Here is a 22,888-nt window from a genome sequence, read left to right as displayed (position 1 = left end):
TCACCACTCTGAAGAGTTCTTTGGGCTTGGGCTAAATCCTCTGGAGTGTCTGGAATCCTTCTGTGTATTGCAGCATGGATGGTGTAGCCAGGCTTTGGGGCCTGGGACCAGAAATTCTAAATCTAGAGTGTCACCAATAAGTGTGGATGTTCAAGCCCTGGCATTACAAATACAGAGTGCGTGGACTCAAGTCCTGATAATCCTGGGTTTAACACTGCAGTGTAGACATTACTTTTAAAAGACGGCAAAGTAGATGAAAGGTGAGTCAATATATCATCAAAAGTCTCATTAATTTGTAGTGCAGCTTCTTCTAGATCACAGGATCGGGGCTTCACTGTACTAGGTACTCCACACACACCGTATTAAATATCATCTTGTACTACAAAAAGGTTGTAATACTCTGTTTTACATATATACTTTCTGAAAATGGACAAACTCTCTCAGGTTAATAGGATTTTATGACTAGCATGGTACACACTTCCTCTGCAGTCCATTTTACCTTTAGAAAAAACTTTTATTCTGTTTTCATTTCAGTTCTGTACTGAATAAAAGCGGAGATGAAAAGGCAGATGAAGTAACAGAACTGTTTTCTTTTTGAGTGTGACTCTTGAATAGCAAAGACATGTCTGGAAGAAGGTGATATCTGTCGGGAGAAACTAAATGAAAGCAAACGGAAATACTACTTGAAAATGAAGCAGAAAGAAAGCAAAGTTTGTCTGGAGGTGAAGAAGATGACAAAAGATGCCTATCAATATCCAGTAGATTCAGAAGAGGATCTCACAAGCAAGAAATTCTTCTTTGGAATACTGAGAACAAAGATATCAGTCCTGAATTAATTTTGGATAAAGAACTGAAGAGTGAAACTACCGAAGAGCTGGCTAGTAGTGATACAGATACACGGAGACAGCTAAGAAATGCAGACAAAGATTTGATTCTACTGAATAAGGTTCCTAAGAACTCAGCCTCTTTTCCATGAGATTCCTGTTGCATATTTTTCCAGTAAACATTTTTGAAGACCTTGCTGAAACAAAAAAAAGTGTCCAGAAATTGGCTTGTGTGGAGTCAGCATGCTCAACAACTGTTCCGCTTTCCTTGTTGTCTTTTGATGGATGCAGTAAACAGCTGAAACAAAAGTATCAGTTCTTGGCATGTCTGATGAACTCAAAAATAACTATGATCGGGTTGAAAGCCACCAGCACAATTCTGTCCATTTTTCACTCTACTTTGACTGGAAAAAAGTTTGAAGAACCACACTGGAATTAATGGTGTTCTTCAAAAACAAGCTGAGGAAGAAACCATAAAATGGAACGAAATTTTGAAATGCATCTCAGATGTCATATTGGTTTTAGATGGTTTCATTTTGCAGATCTAACTGCAAAACTGGGGACCACAGGAACAGCCTGTTCTTTTGTACTTTACAGTTGCTTGAGGTATCAGAATGGAGTTCACAGAAGACAGCTAAAACCAAGTCCTAAATGCTTATCCAAAATGTACAGAAAGCATTCTACTATGATATGACTGTTGACAGAAAACCAGATGCTTCCTATAGAGAGCAAATTATTTTTTGTTTTGTGATACGTTCAAACTCAAGATAATGTATGGGAAATTAAAGAGTGCTTTTTGATGTCTGAGGACTCCCCGGGGGAAAAAAAAAAAGGACCTTGCAGAGCCAATATGCAGAATACTTGAAAAGAGTGGTATCAGCCTTCAAAATTGTAGAGGTCAAGGACAGGACAATGGGTCAAACATGGCTGGAATTTCTGAAGGAGGAATTTACAGAAGAATCTTCAGGTAAACTACTCACCACATAGTGCACACTGTCTGAGTCTTTGTGGTGTGCATGCAGCAGACCTAAGTGTGGACATAAAGAGTTTGTTTGGAAACACTCAAACTCCGCAACTTATTCAATTCCAGCCCTGCCTGATTAAAAGTTCTACAGAAAGCTGCAAACATTTTGTTGCACACTATGTGGTATTCAAGAACTGAAGCAGTGAAACCACTATCAAAGCGATCGAGTAAAATTCTACAAGTTTTGGTGAATCCAAAGAACGAAGTTGATTTGTCTGCAGACTTATACAATAAAGTAGAATATTTATCTGGTTAAAATATTTCGAATTCATTTTACTGGCTTAAAACCCTTCAAGCCATCCACAATGTAAGATGTTTACGTCAAGACTCAGAGCTTACATTTGGTGAAGAATCAAGGCTAATGAAATCACCTGCAAGTGAAACGGAGCACCTTCAAGAATCTTAGCCTCTGCTTCTTGATGAGTCCAAACTTGTAGCAGCTGGGTCAGAAGAATAGGGGCAGAAAGACAAAGACATTCTACAACAAAGACAGGATCACCACATATTACCAAGAAACCAAGTTCAAGGTTGACTTTATGCTGCTATCGACATTCTTATCAAGGAAATCACAAGAAAATCTGAAACAGCTAAACAAAATCAAAAGCATTGTTTCATTTATTTGGAACCTGACTACAAACAATGCTAATGCTAATATCAGCTCAAGAACAATTAAAATGTTACCCAAGAGATTTGATAGAGGATTTTGTTGAAGAAATTCACCTTTTAAACAAACTGACACACACAGAGTTTGGAAAGTTACTTCAATTAAGCTGTTATACGAGATTTACGAACAAGGACTACAGAATGTTTTCCTGCAGACCAGGACTTTGATCTTGATACCTATTTCAGTTTCCAAAAGGAAATGCTCCTTTAGCAAGTTAGCCCTGATTAAAAAAAAAAAAAAAAAAAAAACTGCTCCCAACCTACCATGGATAAGGTTAAGATTTCGTCATTGTTATTTTTAGTAAAAATCAGGGACACGTCCCAGGCAATAAACAAAATTTCATAGACGCCCATGACCTGTCCCTGACTTTTACTAAAAATAACGGGCAGGAAGGGGAAAGGGCTGAAGCACAAACCCCGCAGGAGTGGAGAGGGACTGACAGCCCAAGTTCTGGCCCCTGCCTCTGCTGGGGGGGCTGATGCCAAAGAAGTCAGAGTTTCCTTAAAGTCACAGAAGCCATGACCTCCTTGACTAAATTGTATCCTTAATCATGGGCTGAGACCACATATCAGCCTTAGTGATGCTGTCAACAGAGTACAATCTTGCCAAGAGTATAAATTATAATAGTGTGTTATTAAAAAAAAGATAAACGTGACGTGATTTGCCTTTGATGATAATAAATCATTTTAAAGTTTTCAACAGCATTCCTCAAACGCTTTCTTCTCTATTTTGTCCTGGGCCCCCAAAAACTTCTGAGTAGTCCTAAGCCTTAGCCAAATCTAAACTCCCTTACATAGCAAAAGTACAAAATGTGGTGCATGTAGATAGGCTGTTGCCATACATAAGTGTGGTCTCCTTACCCTCACAAACACTTTCCTAGTCCTCTGAGATTTTTCCTTCAGTTGCTGGAAGTACAAATTGTTCATTGGACTGGGTCAGAATCTTTACCAGATTATCTAATTTTAGACCATTTCATAGTTTCCAAGAAAAAAAAGAAGGCCATCTGCGGTTATCTCAACTATTGCAAATTATCAGAACATTAATATGTTGATGTGAAAGTCACATACATTAATGTAATACAGTTGCTATCCAACTAAGATGCTGGAACACACAGGTCACTTTCTGAACAGCAAATTAAGACCTTTGAAAAGGCTTAAGAAAAATATGAATTTATTCTTTGACTATAGATCAGCATATGATGATTAGTAACTTTAAAAGTTATGCTACATTGTACTGAAACAGAAGCAGAACAATTGATTGTAATAAGGCTAAGTTATATAACTAGTTCCAAGCACAACAGGCCAGAGAGGAAAATGTTTCCCTTATTAATATTCCAAGAATGGAAACTATCCACTGTCAACGTTTTTTCCATATCTGGTGCTCTTCTCCTTTAATTCCTTGGATGGGTCCAATTGTGAATAGGAGTATGCTAAGAAAAGAAGCCACCATGTAAGCACCAGCTTTCCTTCCTTTTATGTCTGAACCATGAGGCTTATTACAAAAAAACATACCACTATGGCAATTTCATTTTATTTATTTTTTTAATTATGGGAAAGGAGGAGACAGAAAGGTAGTTATACGGATCATGATAAAAGTGCAGGCTTTTAAAGATTCTGACGTTTACAGTTTGGAATAACATGCACACACATCATAAGTTAGTTTAGCAAAACACTGTGAATGGTAACTGTCTATGCTCTGAAAATGTACCTATATACTGAAAATACTTAGGATATGTGTACACTAAAAACTTAAATCGGCCTGTATTAGGTCAACTTGCAGCCATTACTGTGGTGGTGCATGTCCATACTACCCTCCTTGGGTCGGTGGTGCGCGTCCTGACCAGGAGCGCTTCCACCGACCTGAGAGGCTGCCCCACAGGCTACTGGGCTTCTGGCAGGGCTTCCCACCCCTGGGGAGCAGAGTCCAGCTACTCGGTGTTCTCATCCACCTCAGCTCCTACCTGCTCCCAACCATGAGCTAGGCAGCCTTGTCAATTTCACAGCTCCAACCTGGAGCTGTGAAAATGATGAGACAGCCAATGTTCCCAGCTGGGAGCACAGGGAGAGAAAGTCACAGGGAGTGAGGTCCATTCTCACCCCAGCTCCCAGCTGGGAGCAGAGTCCATTCTCACCCCAGCTCTAAAGGCGAGCGGGGGGAGCTGGGCTTTAGCTACCCAGTTTTCTTGTCAATTTCATGGCTCCCCTGGAGAAAGCTAACAGCTGATATAAGTAATGCAGTGCACAGACACTGCATCACACTAACTACAGGCAAGTCTCATCTTACTCAGGGGTTCCGTTCCACGGTTAGCGCGCAAAGCGAAAACCGCGTATAGCGAAACACTCACTGAGTTCAATGGTGGGCAGAATCGCCCGCACTACAGATGTAGTTTTTATATTGTTGTTTTTCCTTTTTTTCCCCGTTTTTGCCGATCGCGCAAAGCTGAATTCGCGCATGTTAAATGCGCCTAAGATGCGATTTGCCTGTACACTTACATAATCCCTGCGCCTCTCATGGAGGTGGAGTTATGTCCATGTAATACAGCACTTACATTGGCAGGACAAGGCTATAGTGTAGATAGTGACATAATTAGGTCAACGTAAGCTGCCTTACATAGACATAACTGTGTAGTGTAGACCAGGCCATAGGAATGTTTAAGTACTAACAAAACAGTTACTTATTTTATATTTCAACTAGCTGGAATAGTTGCAACTTTAACCATGGGTCTATCACACAAATCTGTTCAGTTCTAATTATAGCTTTTGTGATGCCAAACCAAACCATGCAAAAGAATGCCCATATCTGACTTAAATAAACCAAAAAAAAACCCAACTCAATAAGCAGTCACACATGGATAATACAAGTCTGGAAAGGAGTAGAGACAAGGTACTCCTGTTTTATCAACTATAATGGATATAAAGGTCACACAATCAATCCTAGCTAGGTATTCCATGGTACAATAACCTAGTAAATGATGAAGCAGTGCTAGTAGTCATCAAAATCTCACTATTGCAAGGTTTTTCCTAGGAGTTGTGGGCTCAGGAAGAACTGAGGCTGAAGAATCAAGATAAAAGCAGTGCAACAGCTCATATTTGGAAGCTTATCTTTCAAACAGCATTTTTAAATTAAAGCTTAAATTCTGCAGAAATTGAGAGTTTTGGATTCTGGCACTGCCAACCAACCATAAGCATTCAAAAAACATGAATCGGGCCCCTAAAAGATCATGAGATGGCTTAGAGTTCAGAAGCTTTTAAAAAACTAAATAAATTGAGTCTTTAGGTGCATTCTGCTTTTGGAGCACTTAAGGCTCACATCTTCGAGCTCTTTCATGACAATGATGAAGACTAGAAAAATCTGCTTTTTTTTTTTAAGTAGAATTCTCATTTTATTCCAGGAGTTGGGGCTTTAAGTAAAAATCCACCAAATACTGACAGGCTTGCCAGCATTGGAAACAACGGGAACCACACACACAGGAAAGGTTTCCTACTTGATGGTAATAAGCAAATGTTTCAAGTCCTGCCATAGGTTCATTAAAAATGTCTTGAGCTATTAGAATAAGTGTTACAGCTACTTAATTATACAATAACAGTGGTATTTAAACTAAGATACAAGTCTCTTAAGCACAGACAGAATAAGAGCCTCAGGTAGTAATAAGCAACTTTTACTGTGGGTATTTATGCAAGAGAAGTTCACATAATTGATATAAAATGCAATTAAGAATATATAGAAAGGAGAATTATACTTTATCTCTTCAGCACAGTGAAACCATAACTGAGGCCTTGTCTATACTTAAAAGGGTTTACCAGTACAGATATATGATATAGCTTCTTAAACCAGCTCCCTGAATGGAATATACTATACCAACAAAAAGACTTTTTGCCTGCATAGCTTTTGCTGGCATAGCTATGTCAGCTAGAAATGTGAAAGAGGAAAAAAAAAAATCATCACACTCTTAACAGACATAGCTACACTGGTAAAACATTCTAATTTAAACAAGGTCTAACATTCAGAAGAATCCCAGGCAGGCACAGGTCTCTGCTCACAGCACACTATGAGGCTTGGTCTACACTAGCAACTTATCTCCGTATAACTACATCAGTCATGGGTGTGGAAAATCTACACCCCTGAGCGACGCAGTTATGCCAACCTAACTCTTAGGTTAGACAGCACTATATCAACGGGAGGGCTTCTCCCATTGACATAGCTACTGCCTCTCCGGGAGGTAAAGTGCCTATGCTAACAGGAGAAGTCCTCCAACTGACGTAGGTAGCGTCTTCAGTGCAGTGCTACAGTGGCGCAGCTGTGTTGCTGCAGCATTTTAAGTGTAGAGAAGGCCTATATGAATCCTTCTGTTAAGTGATGCCTTAGATTTAGGGGATATACAGAAAGGTGTCTGATTCCACGAAGGTTACAGAGATTCCTTTGAAGCAGCATATATCAAATAACTAGAGATGGCTGAAATCAAATATTGAATAAACTCACATAATGTAAAAAGTATATTGGTCTTAATGACCAATATATTTAATTAGAGGGCTATGCTAAAACACAGACTATTTCCACCTATACTGGGTAACAGAATGTTCGCACCATGTAAAGAAGCACACAAGAGAAAATAATCTCCTTGAGGACAAGTGTACCAATGAGCTTGGAGGGAAAGATCTAACAGCCAAGATACTGAAAATACACAAACTCCAAGAATGTAAAACCTGTATCTGTCCATAAACAGACTAGTTATAAAGTATCCTATCTAGTGAGGTTGCTTTTCAGACTTTAAAATAAGGTTTTATGCCACCATTTTTTATTTTTACTTTATTTTCTAACAAACCTTGCTTTCTTTTATAAGGAAAAACCCTTGGGGCTGGTCTATACTAACGCTGTAAGTCAATCTAAGATACACTAGTTCAGTTACATAACGGAAGTCGACGTAACTTAGGATAACTTACAGTGGTGTCCACACCACGCTATGTCAACAGGAAACGCTCTCCCATTGACTTAGCATGTCTTCACCAGACCCACTAAATCAGTGACTCTCAAACTTTTTTATTGGTGACTCCTTTCACATAGCAAGCCTCTGAGTGTGACCCCCCTTAAATATATTAAAAAGTGTTTTTAATTTATAACACCATTATAAATGCTGGAAGCAAAGTGGGGTTTGGGGTGGAGGTTGACAGCTCGTGACCTCCCCTCCATGTAATGGGGTCCCAACCCCCAGTTTGAAAACCCCTGCACTAAATCGACATCGCTGAATATATCGCAGCAGTGTTGATTTAGCCAGTAGTGTAGACATGGCCTTGGAGACCATTCCCAAAGACAAAGACAACAAACTGGCTTCTGGCAAGCAGCAGAAAGAGGTAAAGGGTACCCATGCTGAGGCATATAATTAAAAGCATCAGGGAAGGTGGTCCTCACTCCCAGAAAACACTAGCTGTAGTTACTTGCAGGCACAGAAAAACATGCTGACTGCAATCAAGGGCAGAGAACTGAAGATCACAAGTGTTTTAATGTAGACGGTCACTATTTGAAAAAGAATCTGAATCATGAACCATAATTCAATGAAAACAAATTAAGTTAATACTACAAATTGGCCATATAGAGAACAGAATAATCATTATAAAAAGAGAAAAATAAGGCTGCTCAAAGGTATTATGGGAGGTGTGGCAACAGCAAAGAACACAACCAAAGAGTGCAGGAACAAACTATGACAGCTAGGATTTTGCCAAGTAACATCTCAGGAACATGACTTATATAAAAGAGGCAACATTTGAAGCAGAAAACAGAGCTACAAAAGAATAAGTACAGCTAAGATGTTGCCCTTACGACTGGTAACACCACACAGCCAAGTAGAAAGGGGGAGAAGAGCAGAAAAACAAGGATCACGTACTGTCCTCGACTGTCAGCAAAACTCCAATGAGGATCAAGAAACATTTTGCATATTGATCAGAAGCAATGTATAGTCAAAAGGCAGGACCATTACAAATAGGACCCAGAAAGTAAACCTGACTTGGACATGTTGCAAAAGTTGAATACACAGTGAGGAAAAAGTGAGTGACTGAGGCCCTCAAGAAGGGACTGCAATAGGACAGAGATAAAAATTAAAGTAAAAAAGTGAAAGAATTAGGATCTAGGACAGTGGTTCTCAAGTTATTACATATTGTGGGCCGCATATGCGGCCTACAATGTGTTACCTGGGCTGTAGGGACTGGGTGGCAGGGCAGTGGCAGCCCAGACCCTGACCCTGGACCCCCACCATGCGGGGCTGGTGCACCAGGACCCCTGCCACGCGGATGCTCAGGCCCTTGGAGCTCACGAGGCCAGATGGCTGCCCCAGACTCCAGAGTTCTCAGATCCAGCCAGCTGCCCCGGGACCCCGCAGGCCCAGCCGGCTGCCCGCCTAGGGACCCCGCCGTGCAGCTGTCCCGGACCCTGGAGCTCACGGGACGGGATGGCTGCTCCGGACCCCGGGACCCATGCCATGTGGGGCAGGCTGGCTGCCCACCCCAGTCCCCCGCCATGCAGCTGCTCAGGCCCCCGGAGCTGGCCGGCTGCCTCGGACCACAGGTCCCCAACCCTCCGGAGCCAGACGGTAGCCTCGGACCCCCGACCCCACAGGGCCGGCGGGAGCCTGACCCTGCCGCGCTAGGCAGCAGGGCAGCCTGAACCTGTACCCCCAGGCAGCTGGGAACCTGAGACCCCGGGCACACCCACGGCCTTTACCACACAGCTGAGCTGGGCCGCAGCTGTGTGCTAACTGGGCCGCATGCGGGCCATGGGTTGAGAACCACTGATCTTGGGTAACTCAGGAAGCAAAGGGGGAGAATTAATGGAATTTTAGTTTAGTTATTAAGAACTGGCTGCAAGCATGTATTGGGGTAAGATCTAAGATATTCATTAACCTGGTGGGTAATGTGTCCAATCCTTTGGGATTGGTAGAACTTTTTATATGAACAAGATTTTCAGTAATCTTCATCATATTTGACTTGGCTGTCCGGGTGGGAGCTCAAAACTGGGCTACTTTAAGGGAACTGTATTTCTGGCTTCAGGGTAACCAGTAAGATATTGTAGACATAGGCGGATGCTCCAGGGCTGAAGCACTCACAGAAAAAAATTAGCAGGTGCTTAGCACCCACCGGCAGCCAAGCTCCCCTCTCACCCCAGTGCCTCCCACCCGCTGGTGGCCCCACTGATCAACTCCTCCCCCTCCTTCCCAGCACTTCCTACATGCTGAGCACCCCACGGGTACGGAGAAAGTCAGCGCCTATGATTGTAGAAGCTGTTTTGTTGCTGGCTTGGTGAATCTAAATATTCGAATACTCCCCAAAACTGGTGGTTATCTGTCCCATTCTTTGCAATTTGCCCTAATTGAGCAATCTTAGCCTGGCCCCCCTGAGATCCCAGTCACACATGGTTATACTGATGTAACGGCTCTGGTGCAAACCCTGAGGGCAGATGCTTTGAACTACCGTAAACCATGACTTACATCCATGGACCTTTACCACAATGTAGATAAGTCCTTGGCAGGGGGGAGAGAGTTTTCTCCAAGCCCACATGTCAACTTGAGAGTTTGTATTTACTTGGAAAGATCAACACTCGGCATGTTTTAGCTTGTATCCATTACATTTATGAGCTAGAATGTGAAAAATGAGTTATGCAAAGAATGTATGCATTTTATCTAGCCTTGCGAAACAAAGTTCCCTTCAGTATTCAAAATAAATGAAAGAAGTTAGTAAAAAAAATAGCAGTTAAGCCTACAGACTGTCCTTTTAAGATTACTTATGAAATCCACAAGTAGGTTTTAGTCTGTTAGTATGGCTTCGGGTTATGAAAAGGAAACACTTGTGTGTTGTATAACACCAGTGTCTACTTTTCTCATCATTACAGAAGCCTACACTAACACTGTTCCAATTTCCATTTCAACTTCTCATTGCTGAAGTTTTCAGAATAAAGTATCAAGTCCCTGATTAAGGAAAGAAGAGTAATGGGGATTTCAAGGGAACAGGCACAGACACCTAGTAATGAAGAGTGACTCTAATGTTGATCATCCAATAAATTGCTGGCCTGAAATGGACACAATTTAAAATTTCACCCAACATTTAATGTTTGTAAAAACAACCCAATACATTTTTCAACAAATATAGCTCCTTCAAAGCAAATATTACCTGCAGCCTTTGAAACAAACATTGCAGCACTAGGAATCTGAAAGTTATACTGATTAAAAACAAAAATGACTTATTTGATTTTTGTTCAACTTATGAAAAATGCAAAGTAGTAAACAAAACTCAGTAACAAGTAATCAGGCTTTTTAAAAAATTCAAGTCTAAAGTTTCTAGCATTAAAGAAACTTGTTTGCAACATATTTTTAAATTGATAGTTTAACAATTCTGGGTGAACTGACTGCTCACCTCAGCCAACTTGCAACAAACAATGAAAAATGGTCTCCCGCATTAGTTTCCTTGCAGTCTCTATCTAACATCAGGACAGCAATCTATTACCTAGCTCTCTTTGCTAAATTTTTCCTCTAATTCCACTCAGCTAGATGCACTACCCAATGCCCTCTGAGAACAGTACACTTCGGAATTATATGTGTTCTCTTGTGTTAAGAGCAATACCATTGAAACTGCCATGTTTTGACATTTACAAGGAGACTGAAGTAGGACACCATTCTTTATTTTCAGACTTTGGTGACATGCACCAGTGAGCCAACATACCCAGGATTTTCAGGTACACACCCCAGTAGCTGGTTCTCAAGGGTGGAACATACGAATGTAACTTGTTTTTTTTAAAAGCATTCTGAACACCAAGAATTGTGATAAGCAGAATTTTTTGTTCGACAATAAAAAACTTGTTGAAGGACAACTTGGATCCAATTTTTTTTAATCCTCTCAAATGAATACAAACCAAGATTCACATTAGAGTTAAATTCCAGAATTTCTACACTCAAAGACCACCAAGGAATTAGAGCCCTGCAATGGGACTTGGATCCTGTGGGTCCCACAGGACCCGCTGCCATAACAGCAATAGCAGGTAAAAGGTACTTTGTTGTGGGTGTGATCAGGTGAGCAAAAAAAAAAAAAAAGACATACTATAATAATTTGCTGGAAAACGCTAAATCTCTCATCAGTTTAGCACATTAAAATTGTGTCTGAATTCTAATTATGTATATATTAATTGACCATGGGTTTGTTTGTTTGTTTTTTAGTAGCATCGGAGTATCTGTCTCTCTTGTGGGATTTGCAGGATCTAAAGTATTTGCAGGTGGAAGTGGGATAAAAATGCATGAAACAATGCAGGAGCAGGTGAAAGTTGGAATTGTGGACTAAAAAAATAGTCCCATGCACGGCTCGACCATGAATCAAAGGCTCAATGAACACAGATATTTATGTTAACACAATTATTAGATTTATGTTAAAATACCTTCTATTTACAGACCATACACCCCAAAGTATCAAAAGGTAGACACAGTCACTCCACTAAAACCCAACCCATCCTGGCAAAGTGGGTGGCTACTAAACACCAGGACACCATGGCCAAGGACAATGGGACAACTCCACTTCTTCACAAAAGCGCTACGATTTTAAACAGCCACCAACTGACCAGCAGCCTGGTGTTCTCCACGGAAACACACACCGCACAGTGAGTGGAGCTGAGCTGCCTCCGCCAAACGAAGGGCCGAGCAACAACCCGCCGCCCCCAGCACTGGGGAAACTCTGGGGCTGCAGCACGACAGGCTGGTGGGCCCGGGCAAGACAGACACCGCTTGTCGGGGCCAGGCACCCGATGTCACCAGCTCCTCGGGAGGGGCGAAGACGGTCGCTGTCTGTCACCAAGCACCTCCCTTCCCCCACTAAGGAGTCCCCCGAGAACCAGCGCAGGGTGCCCGGCCTCTCCCCGCTCTATAGGGACCATCCCCCCACCCACTGGGCGCCACGGCCTGGGGAGACACACACACACACCCCCGCAGCAGCAGAAGGGATCTCCCCTGCCCCCCGCCCCGCCAGGGCTAAGGAGCAATACAGCCCAGCAGTCCGAGGGGCCGGGCCTCGCTCCCCCACCCCCAGCTTAGGGCAGACAAACAGACACACGGCAGTACCAGGGCCGGGCCGGGCGCTGCCGTCAGCACAGGCCGCGCCCCGCGCTCCAGCCGGCGGGCAGCCGGCGTCCCCTTCCCCCGTTACCTTGCTGCTCGCAGGAGCCGCCATTTTCCCTACTAGTGTTTATGATGACGTTGCGCGCTTCACGTGCTTCCAACAGCTCCACAACAACCTCAGGCCCCCGCCTCTCGCGAGCCCCAGGGCCAAGCGGCCGGCGCATGCGCTCCTGACAGCTCGCCTCGTGGCGGCGGAGAAACACGAATATGGCGAACGAGGGGCGGGGTTGCGTTCCGGAGGAAGAGGTTGTTCTGACCTCGCGCTCGCCCCGCCGGAGCCTCTTTCTTAGCCGCTACCGGCTCACCGCTAAGCTGCCTGCGGGTGGGGCCGCCGACGCTGGAGATGTACCCGCGGGTGAAGAGCTCCCCCTACCCAATCCCCCGGGGGCGGGGCATTGCCTTTCTCGTACACACCACCACTAACCCCGCATAAGCGTGTCTCTGCCTCCCTACCTCACATACCAGGGTTTTACCCCCTCTGGGCTATGGGGGCCGTGCAGAGTGATGCTGTTCCGGTTCCTTTCTAGTGCTGCATGGCCTGAGTGGGAATCCTCTGTGTCTGAAGCGATCTCTGTGTTTATTCTTCAGGACCTATATATTCTAAATCGTTTCTTTTATTAGTAGTAGTAATGAGGTTTAGTCTAGTTAGTGTAATTTAGTTCTCCCACCCCCAGAGAGCCTTTCTCTGCAAAGACCATGCCCAGAGCCAGGGTTTAAGAACTGAATTTCCTGCCTTCATTCTTTCTTCACAGGTGATGAGCTCCAGTGTTGCCTTTATTGCCTTGGGGAGGGTCACATCTCTATCATGTACAGCATTTGTCAGTCCTTCCCTCCCTGAACCCATGAGGGACGATGGCTCCGACTAAAGAAGCATCTTGTGGAGAAGGCCATAAGAGCTCAGTTGGACCTGGGCTAGAGAGGTGCCCTCCAGACAACAGCCTCAGTCAGCGGGCAGTGCCCCTCCAAGCACAAGCTCAGGAGCCAAGGCCAAAGCAGCTAAGTCTATAAACAACTGTTACTTAGGGCTTCTCACAAGAGTAAGAGGTACTCTTGCAAACACAAGGACAGATATCCTTCCAAATCTGCACCTAGAGTAACAGATTTCTTCTTGACTCCATCCAAGTCAGTTAAGTCCTAACATGCAGGTCCTAAGGACTTAGGTCCACTCAAATCTCCTGAACATGAAGGTATGGCACAAAGGAATAAGGATCTGTCAGGACCAACTTCTGTTCTAATCCATAAGCTCAAGGATCAGCACCTACCACCATCTAGGAGTTCCAGAAAAGACTGCTCTGGCACTGCCCCACAAGGAACCGCTGTCCACTACAACTTGGGATGTGCTGGCTCCATCTGTCCTGACCACTAGAAAACCCTGCACTCTAGGATGGACTGAAACCTACAGCTCCCCAGAGGATATCTTTACCCTATCTTATCCACAGTTTCCTCTCCTGTCAAGTATGACCCTATTTAGGGACATTACAACACTGGAGAAAGAAGCCAATGTGAAAAGATAGGAATGCCCCCTTACCCATCCAGCCAGAGTATTTGTTCACCAGTACTAATGGCTCTGCCGGTTGAACTGGAACATACCTTCTCATTGGCCAAGTCAGAGGCTTCAGACAAAACATCATCTCCGCACAGGGATGCTATCCCGGACAAAAACTCTCAAAGGTCTGGGATCCATCCTTCACCCAGGCATGCCTATCCATGGGGACTGATGGTACCTAATGTCATAGGGTCCACCCAACCAGTCAACCCTTCATACTGGCATTATTGGGGTCCCTGGAATCTCTATGCTAGACCCTGGACCCATGTATGAATCTCACCTACCATCTCCTAGCCAAAATCAACCAGCTTTGTTAGAGTACAAGAGAAAAGAAATCAAGCCAGATCCACTAGGGACAACAGTTCCAGTGGGAGTATCCTCCTCACCAGATGAGGTGACTGTCCCTCCATAATCATCATCCCCTCCTGGTGACCACAGGCAGTATCAAGAACTCCTGCAGAGGGAGGTGGCTGAGCTCTAGATCCAACTCAAGGAAGTCCAGGATATTCAGCATAGGCTCCTAGACATTCTGCAGCCATCTGGTCCTAGGTGGATGGCCCTTCCAGTGAACGAGGCTATTATGGAACCAGCCAGAGTAGTCTGGCATATTCCTGCTTCCTGTACCCCCACCCCCAAAAGGGCTGAGAAGCATTATTTTGTACCAACCAAGGGAGTGGAGTTCCAGTTTACACCCCAGCACCCAACTCCCTGGTAGTGTTAGCAGACACTAAGAGGTCTAGACTACAGCATCCCAAGACAACACCCATGGACAAGGGTACTAAATGCCTTGACTGCCTAGGGAGGAAGGTATTTTCTTCCACCAGCCTTCAGTTTTGAATTGTTAACTACCCGGTCCTGTTAGCAAAGTATGATTTCACCAACTACTCCAAATTCTTGGACTTTAAGGACAAACTCCTTCAAGAGGACAGTGCCCATTTCGAAGCCCTCATTGATGAGGGCAGACTGATAGCTAAAACTTCTCTTCAAGCTGCAGTGGATGCTACTGATGCCATTTTGAGAGGGATAGCTACAGCAATTGTCATGAGGTGCGAGTCTTGGCTCCACTCCTGGAGGTTCCCCAGGGAGGTACAAAATACCATTGAGGACCTACCCTTTGACGAGGCTAACTTATTCAGTAAAAAAAATTGATGAGTCCCTTCACTCACTCACTCAAAGACTCCTGAACAACCCTCATTGCCTGTGTAATTCATGCCCCATCTCCAAAGAGGAGACACCACAAACAGATGTATAGGCCAAAATTGCCCCTCAACCATTCTGTCACCACAACTCTTACAAATGGCTGTTCATACTCAAGAAGGTACAGAGACCTAGGTATATGACTTCTTCTATGTGATGGGATGTTTACCCCACACCACTCCTGAAGGGGTTAATATGGCTCAGAAGGAACTAATTAACCTGCTAAAACTACACAGTTTTGTCGACAAAAGTCAGCTTCCATCAACAAAACAGTGGAGGTGTACACACAACAATGCTCCTCCCACCAATTTAACTCTCCTGCTACGCCAACAAAATAAAACCACTTTGAGAGGCATAGAGGTTTTTGTAACAAAGTTAGATCAATGCAGTGTCAGTATAGACACTGCGCTTACTTATGTCACCCTAATTGGCCTCCAGGAGGTGTCCCACAATGCCCATCATGACTGCCCTGGTCAGCAGTTTGGATTCTCTTGCCCTGCAGCCAGGTACACAGGCATCCGCCCCTCCCTCATTTAAAGGCCCAGGAATTTTTGAAATTCCTCTTCCTGTTTGCTTGGCATGTACAGTTCACTCAGCATCTTCCCAGCTGACCATGCCAGCTTTCTGCAGTAGACGCGCTCCAACCTGGAGTACACTGGAGCTGTTGGATCTGCTGGCTCTCTGGGAAGAGGAGGCTGTGCAGTCGCAGCTTTGTTCCAACCTTAGGAACTTTGGGCTGATTGCTAGTGGGATGCAGGAGAAGGGGCATGAAAGGGACACACAACAGTGCTGTGCTAATATCAAGGAGCTGAGGCAGGGGTACTAGATAGCAAGAGTGGCCAACTGACACACTCATGCAGCGCTGAAGACATGCTGCTTCTGTATGGCGTTGAATGCCAACCTTGGTGGTGACCCCACCTCAACCACCAAGAGCCCCTTGGATACTTTGGGGGAACTGGAGGCAGCAACCAGCACAGTCAGCTCCAAGGACAAAGTGGAGTTGGAGGCAGATGTGGAACACTTGACAGGGTTGTCTGGTGGTGCAGCGAGTCAGGATCTGTTTTTGACTCTGGAAGGGACTAGCAAATCCCAGCACTCTAGCTCTGGCATGCCTGAAGCAGGGGAAGCGAGTTCTGGTATGCACACTGTGATGTTGCACTCTATACGATTTTATGAAAATATGCTAATGAGTGTGAATATAATGTAACTGGAATATGCTTCATGCAAAAGATCTTTTGTAAGGTATCATTACAAAGCTTATAATCTACTGAGTGTGTTCATCCTATTTGTATGAATGTATTATTCTTATATCTGAAACTATAAATATGAAATACACCTCTACCCCGATAGAACGCTGTCCTCGGAAGCCAAAAAATCTTACCGCGTTATAGGTGAAACCGCGTTATATCAAACTTGCTTTGATCCGCCGGAGTGCGCAGCCTCGCCCCCCCCCGGAGCACTGCTTTACCGCGTTATATCCAAATTCGTGTTATATCGGGTTGTGTTATATTGGGGTAGAGATGTATAACTCTGAGAGCCTATTGTAATTATGCAAAGTGTGGGCCATTAATGGTGGTTTGGAATCTTGATGGCTCCCATTAACCAGGACAATTGTCTGTAGATGGCTCTGTTTTACTTGTAAGTCTTCCTGTATACATGTGTGCTGGCAAGTGGGTAATGAAGTCTTATAGTGACATGATCATGTCACCTGAACTGGAATTCATCTTTAACCTGGTGCTTTTCCATTTAGAAGAGGCGGCGGGGCGACCCAGAGAGACAAAAGATTCCTGCCTTGTGCCAAAGCTATATAAGGGGGTGGAACAGAACAAAGGGGGCTGCAGTAATGAGAAATCCCCTAGCTACCACCTGAGCTGGAACAAGGGCTGTACCAGGGGAAAGGATTGTGCCCAGACTAGGAAGGCATCCAGTCTGTGAAAGAAATTTATTGAAACATCTCTGAGGGTGAGATTTTATCTGTATTCAGTTTTATTACTGTATTAGGCTTAGACTTGCATGTTTTATTTTATTTTACTTGGTAATTCACTTTGTTCTGTTTGTTACTACTTGGAACCACTTAAATCCTACTTTCTTTATTTAATCAAATCACTTTTTATTTATTCATTAACCCAGAATATGTATTGTGGGCGGGGGGAGGCAAGCAGCTATGCATACCTCTCTATCAGTGTTATAGAGGGCAAACAATTTATGAGTTTAACCTGTATAAGATTTATACAGGGTAAAACGGATTTATTTGGGGTTTGGACCCTATTGGGAGTTGGGCATCTGAGTGTTAAAGACAGGAACACTTCTTAAGCTGCTTTCAGTTTAAGCCTACTGCTGTTAGGGGATGTGATTCAGACCTGGGTCTGGGTTTGCAGCAGGCTAGCGGGTCTGGCTCAAACCAGGCAAGGCACTGAAGTCCCAAGCTGCCAGGGCAAGAAAGCAGGGGCAGAAGTAATCTTGGCACATCAGTTGTCAGCCCCAAGGGGATTTCTGTGATCCAACCTGTCACACACACATTTTGCTTTGATACTGCACAGTGAGAGGAGATTGAGCTGTCATGTATTTGGTTATATGGTAGAGGAGGGAGAAGAGACAGAAATTAACAGATGAGCCTATGCAGCTACTCAGTGGGGGCCTAGTGGAAAAGTTTGTTAATGTACACCAGGATGTCCCAGGAGTTCACCATAGTCATTTCTAGGAAAGTTTCCTGTAGGTATTCTGCAATCCTCTGCTAAAGGTTCCTTGGCAGAGCTGCCTTGTTTCTCCCCCCACTGTAGGAAACTTTGCCGCACCAACTGGCAATTATTTCTTCAGGAACCAGAGCAGCATATAAACCCTCTCTGAAGTCACACGCATGCAGGAGGTGCACCCTTGCATCCTGGGTTACCCTCAGGAGTGAGATACTGGGTTTGATTACCCCAGCCTGTGAAAAAGGGTACCAATATTCAGAACAGTCTCCCTAGGTGCATGTAGTGACCCTCTTCGCAAAACCCAGACCCTTTGTTCCTTCTTGCCCATTCCCACTTCAGAAACCACCACCCCCTGCCAAACTCACCATATTTCAGGCTCTCGCTGAGCTGTGTGCTAGCAAAGGGACAGTGAGAAAGAGGTGTGTGTAACTTTTGTGATCATGGCTGTGAGCGAACTCACAATATTGTCTCTGTTCATTGTTTCTTTGGCTTCTGCAGATGTGCTCTACAGATGTGAGGACCTACTCCTCCACACTGGCAGAGCGCCTTCATCAGATAAGATGGCAAAACAGTAAGAGTAAGGAGGATACATTTCACAAAGTGCTAAAGTCAACAGTTGTAGCACATAGTGAAACAAGAGTGTGGAGGAAGACTATAAATTAAAAACTCAGGCTGGATAGCCAGGAAAGGACACAGGGGCAGGAGTGGATGATAAAGCTGCTGGAAGACCAGACAGATGCTCAGGTCCCTCATTTTGTTGCAGTCTGAGCACATCCATGCATGACTCACCCTGTAGGCAATACAGAACTTTGTTCCATGCCCTCCCCAAACTCCTGCACCACATTCCTCGCATGTTCCTGCTCCCTTCGTTCCATGCCCTCCCCGTACACTCTATCCCTAGGAACTAGTTTCACAATGAAAGCTGGAGTTACAGTCAGCTGTGGGAGTCGTAACCAAGAGACTGTACCTCATTTCCAGGTCCCCTGTTTGACAAAAAATGTGTTTTGTCCTGTTATTGCATTTTAGTCTTTGAAATAAAATGGGTCTTTATTTGTGTCATACACATGTTAGTTGGTGCTAACATTCAAACACAGTGACTATAGGCAGGAATATTTGCTCAGTACAATTAACACTCAGGAAGCAAGTACTACAGGGGTCATTTAAGGTGGCACGTAAATATTGCCTGTCTGAATGCATTACATAAAGACACGTTCCTGGGAATCATTGTCAAAATGCTCCTTCAAAGCCTCCCTCAGCTGATCTACCTCAGTGCTCCTTTTCCCCCTTTGCTTCACAAATGTTATGCAGAGTTAGTACAGCAATGACCCTTGGAATATTTTCCTCACTAAGGTCTAACCTGCCAAATGGGCAGTGCCAGCAACCTTCTAATTAGCCAAAGTCACGTTCATCGGTCATTCAGCACCTGCTGAAGCACTCCTTGCTGCTGTCTAAATTCCCGGTATAAGGCTTCATGAGCTACAGGAGCAAGGGGTAGGCAGGGTCTCCCAGGATCACTGTGGTCATTTCCACATCCCCCGTTTGAATCTTTTGGTCTGGAAAGAAAGTCGCAGCACGTAGCTTGCTATCAATCCAGTGTTCGAAAAATGCGCCTTCCCTGACCCTCCCACACTGATCTCAGTGAAACAGCCCCAGTGATCCACCAGCACCTGCAACACCACAGAGAAGTAGCCCTTTTGGTTGAGGTACTCCATCGCAAGATGGTCTTGGGCCAAAATTGGGATATGCATATTCTATCTATTGCCCCACCACAGTTAAGGAAACCCATTGCCTCAAAGCCATCAAGTATTTCCTGCACATTACTGAGAGTTGCAGTCCTCTGTAGCAGGAGGCAATTAATGGCTCTGTGCACTTGCATCATCGCAGCCCCCAGGGTGGATTTTCCAACTCGAAACTGATTCGCGACTGACCAGTAGCAGTCTGGAGTTGCCAGCAATTTCCACTCGCTTTTCCACAGTGAGGGCAGCTCTCCTTTTGGTGTCCTTGCACCACTGTGCTGGTGTGAGCTCTGCACACAGTTCCAGGAAGGTGGATTTGTGCATCCAAAAGTTCTGCAGCCACTGCTTGTCATCCCATACATGCATCACAATGTGATCCCACCACTCAGTGCTTAATTCCTGAGCCCAGTACCGATGGGGTATTCTGGGCAGCTACTCCTTGAATGCCAGCAGCAATCTTGAATTATTTCTTTCCATGGCACACAGAAGGGCAGGCACCATCAATTCACTTTCTGATTCGCAGCTCATGAAATGCTGTAGGACCAGCCATGTTGCATTCATAACACTCATCACCAGACTGGTGAACAGTTCAGGATCCATGTTTTCAGGCAGAGATGGCGGGCACACAGTTAACAAGGGCTGTTGAAAAATGGTGTGAAATATAGTCGGAAGCCTATGGAATGATGGGATGGAAAGAACAGCATCACAGGATGGTGAGCACTCCCTTATGATGCACCAGGATCTGTTCCCAGAGCTCCCAGAGGCAGAGGGTGACGAGTTGCACAATGGAATAGCGACCCATGATGCAACGCTCTCTCTGTCAATGCAAGAGCACCGACTGTGGTGTTGTGTGGATGTGCACAACCGATGTAATTAAAACGGCTTATGATCATCAACATAACTTACGAAGCGGGTATTCACCCATGAAAGCTTATGCTCCAATACGTCTGTTAGTCTATAAGGTGCCACAGGACTCTTTGTCACTTTTAACATAACTTAAGTCAACTTAGCTCTGTAGTGTAGACATGGCCTTAGGCTTGACTGACAAGCACTAATTTAAGATGGAACTCATCTGGGCAGGAGTAAACAAACGTGTAAAGCCTGGAAGGGAGAGCAGAACAGGCCGTAATGTGGAAGTCTGCAATCAGTCTCTGGGCCTAGAGAGGAGAGAAGGAGGAAACTGAGGAGGAGAACAGAAGGCCTGGGATCCTGATGCTGAAGGAAGGGGTTTATTGAGTAATAGAGAAGAAATCCAGCAAATGGCAGTAAAGGAAGAAGGTCAGGGAAATGTGAGCAAGGGTGAGAGGTGCAGACCTTGACCGCTGATTGTACGGACTCTGGGATGGAACCCAAAGTAGCTGGAGGGTGCAGGTTCCCCGACCAGCCACTGGAAAATGGCACAGTCTTGAATGGGAAGACTGACTGGAATGGCACCCAGACATCAGGTCTGGTGAAATTTTGTTAACCCAGAAGGGGAAGACCATATATTGACTTGGCTGGAGGGATAAGCCACAAAGAGGAAGTACTGCAACTTCTAGAGACCAAGAGGGGCTGTGGCATGAGCGACTGAAGGAAGGGGGCATCAGACCAAGCAGAAGTAATCCCCATGTAACCCATCTGCCAAGTGGAGTTGGCAGCAAAAGGGCTGGGTTCAATATCTAGGGGTTCCTCTTAACAATACAAAACAGAACAGGCTTGAGCACCACCCAGTAATCTGGGAAAACGTAGTCTTGCAAGAAGAAGTGTCAGTTTTCACACTGAAATAGCTTGAGAAAATGAAAGATGTCCTAAATATTGATTAAGGCTCCAGGCTACTATTTACTGCATGTCATCTCTGATTGAAAAGAGCAGGTGTGTGAGGAAAGCACATTTGTCCCCCACCCCTTCCGCTGCATTTTTTGAGAGACTCTATGCCCAGCCATGCACAGAAATGGGAAGAGAAAATTAAATTAGAGAGAGAACATGCAACCTTGTGTTGACATGTAGATGCATACCCTAAAATGCTGTAAATACAATCAAGTTGGACACGATAACTATGATGGTGGCTTTGTTGGAATTTAATAGGACTAGAGTAGAATATTTTAGGGATCCCATTGAAAATTATACACATTGAGTGGTGCATCACTGCAAAATATAAATGCCAATAAACACACTTTGAGGGTTAAAAGCTTCTTGACTGCTCTCCTCCTGTTGCCCCTCCACTTGCCCCAGTGACTGCATTCCAACCTATAGCCTCATCTCCCTTGCATCCACTTTCATGCCTTCCTTACCCTTCTCCTTAATCTTTCACACTGGCTCTTTCCTCTCACAATACAAGCACTTCAAGTCTCTTCAAAACAAAACAAAACGCACACTCTTGGTTGCACTTACCTTTCCTACTACCACTCCATCTCTCATCTCCCTTTCATTCCTAAACTCCTTAGATGCCATGTTTACAGTCAGTATTTGCACTTCCTCTCCTCCTGATCCATCTAGACTCTCTCGGTCTGGACCACTCTTGCCAAAGTCTCTAATGACCTCTTCCTAGCCAAAGCTCAGAACCAGTACTCCATCCTTATCCTCCCTGATCTGTCACTTTGACTCCGTTGACTATACTCTTCTTGAAATCTTGTCCTCCCTAAGCTTCTGTGACTGTCCTCTCCTGGTTCTCCTCCTACCATTCTGATTGCTCCCTCAGTGTGTCCTTTGAAGTCTATGTATAGGCATAACTGATTGTTTTATGTCTCTGTGGTTGCCATTGAAACACAAGTAAAATACTACCATCATCAGCACTTATGCTCCCACTGTGACAAATGCCGATGATGAGAAAGACATTCTGTAGTGACTTAGACAAACTCATCCTGTCTGCACCAGCATCAGATACACTGATCATCCTGGGGGACTTTAATGCAAGGGTTGGAAGTAATGTGATAATCTGGCAGCATGCCATAAAACAGCATGGGATTGGGGGAAAGAATAGCAGTGGGACTCTGCGACTCAGTGAATATGTGAAGTGACAACTAGTGATCATGAATATCTTTTTCCACCTACCAGACAAAAAAAAATGACATGGATGCACCTAAG

General features: G+C 44.5%; 1 protein-coding gene across 12 annotated transcripts in view; it reads right to left on the bottom strand.

Annotated features, from left to right (window-relative positions):
- TBC1D15 (TBC1 domain family member 15) overlaps nucleotides 1–13,096 on the bottom strand; it is a 77,470-nt gene extending 64,374 nt beyond the window's left edge. For 3 of the 12 annotated variants that reach the window (XM_042860122.2, XM_065573099.1, XM_065573264.1), the window contains exon 1: nucleotides 12,597–12,730. Coding sequence is in view for 8 of the 12 variants with exons in the window: in XM_042860117.2 (XP_042716051.1) it covers nucleotides 2,220–2,326; nucleotides 12,682–12,817 (243 nt within the window). In the remaining 4 variants the exon portion in view is untranslated. Of the gene's footprint in view, nucleotides 1–4; nucleotides 215–2,219; nucleotides 2,327–12,596 lie in introns of those variants that run through there. The other 9 variants (XM_005305101.5, XM_042860120.2, XM_042860117.2 and 6 more) reach the window with 8 other exon arrangements.
- Between the last annotated feature and the right edge of the window lie 9,792 nt (nucleotides 13,097–22,888).

The sequence above is a fragment of the Chrysemys picta genome, chromosome 1, assembly GCF_011386835.1.
Source record: "Chrysemys picta bellii isolate R12L10 chromosome 1, ASM1138683v2, whole genome shotgun sequence".
Taxonomy (NCBI): Eukaryota; Metazoa; Chordata; order Testudines; family Emydidae; genus Chrysemys; species Chrysemys picta.
The sequence above is the reverse complement of the archived record's forward strand: the minus strand, read 5'-3'. Positions and strand labels throughout refer to the sequence as shown.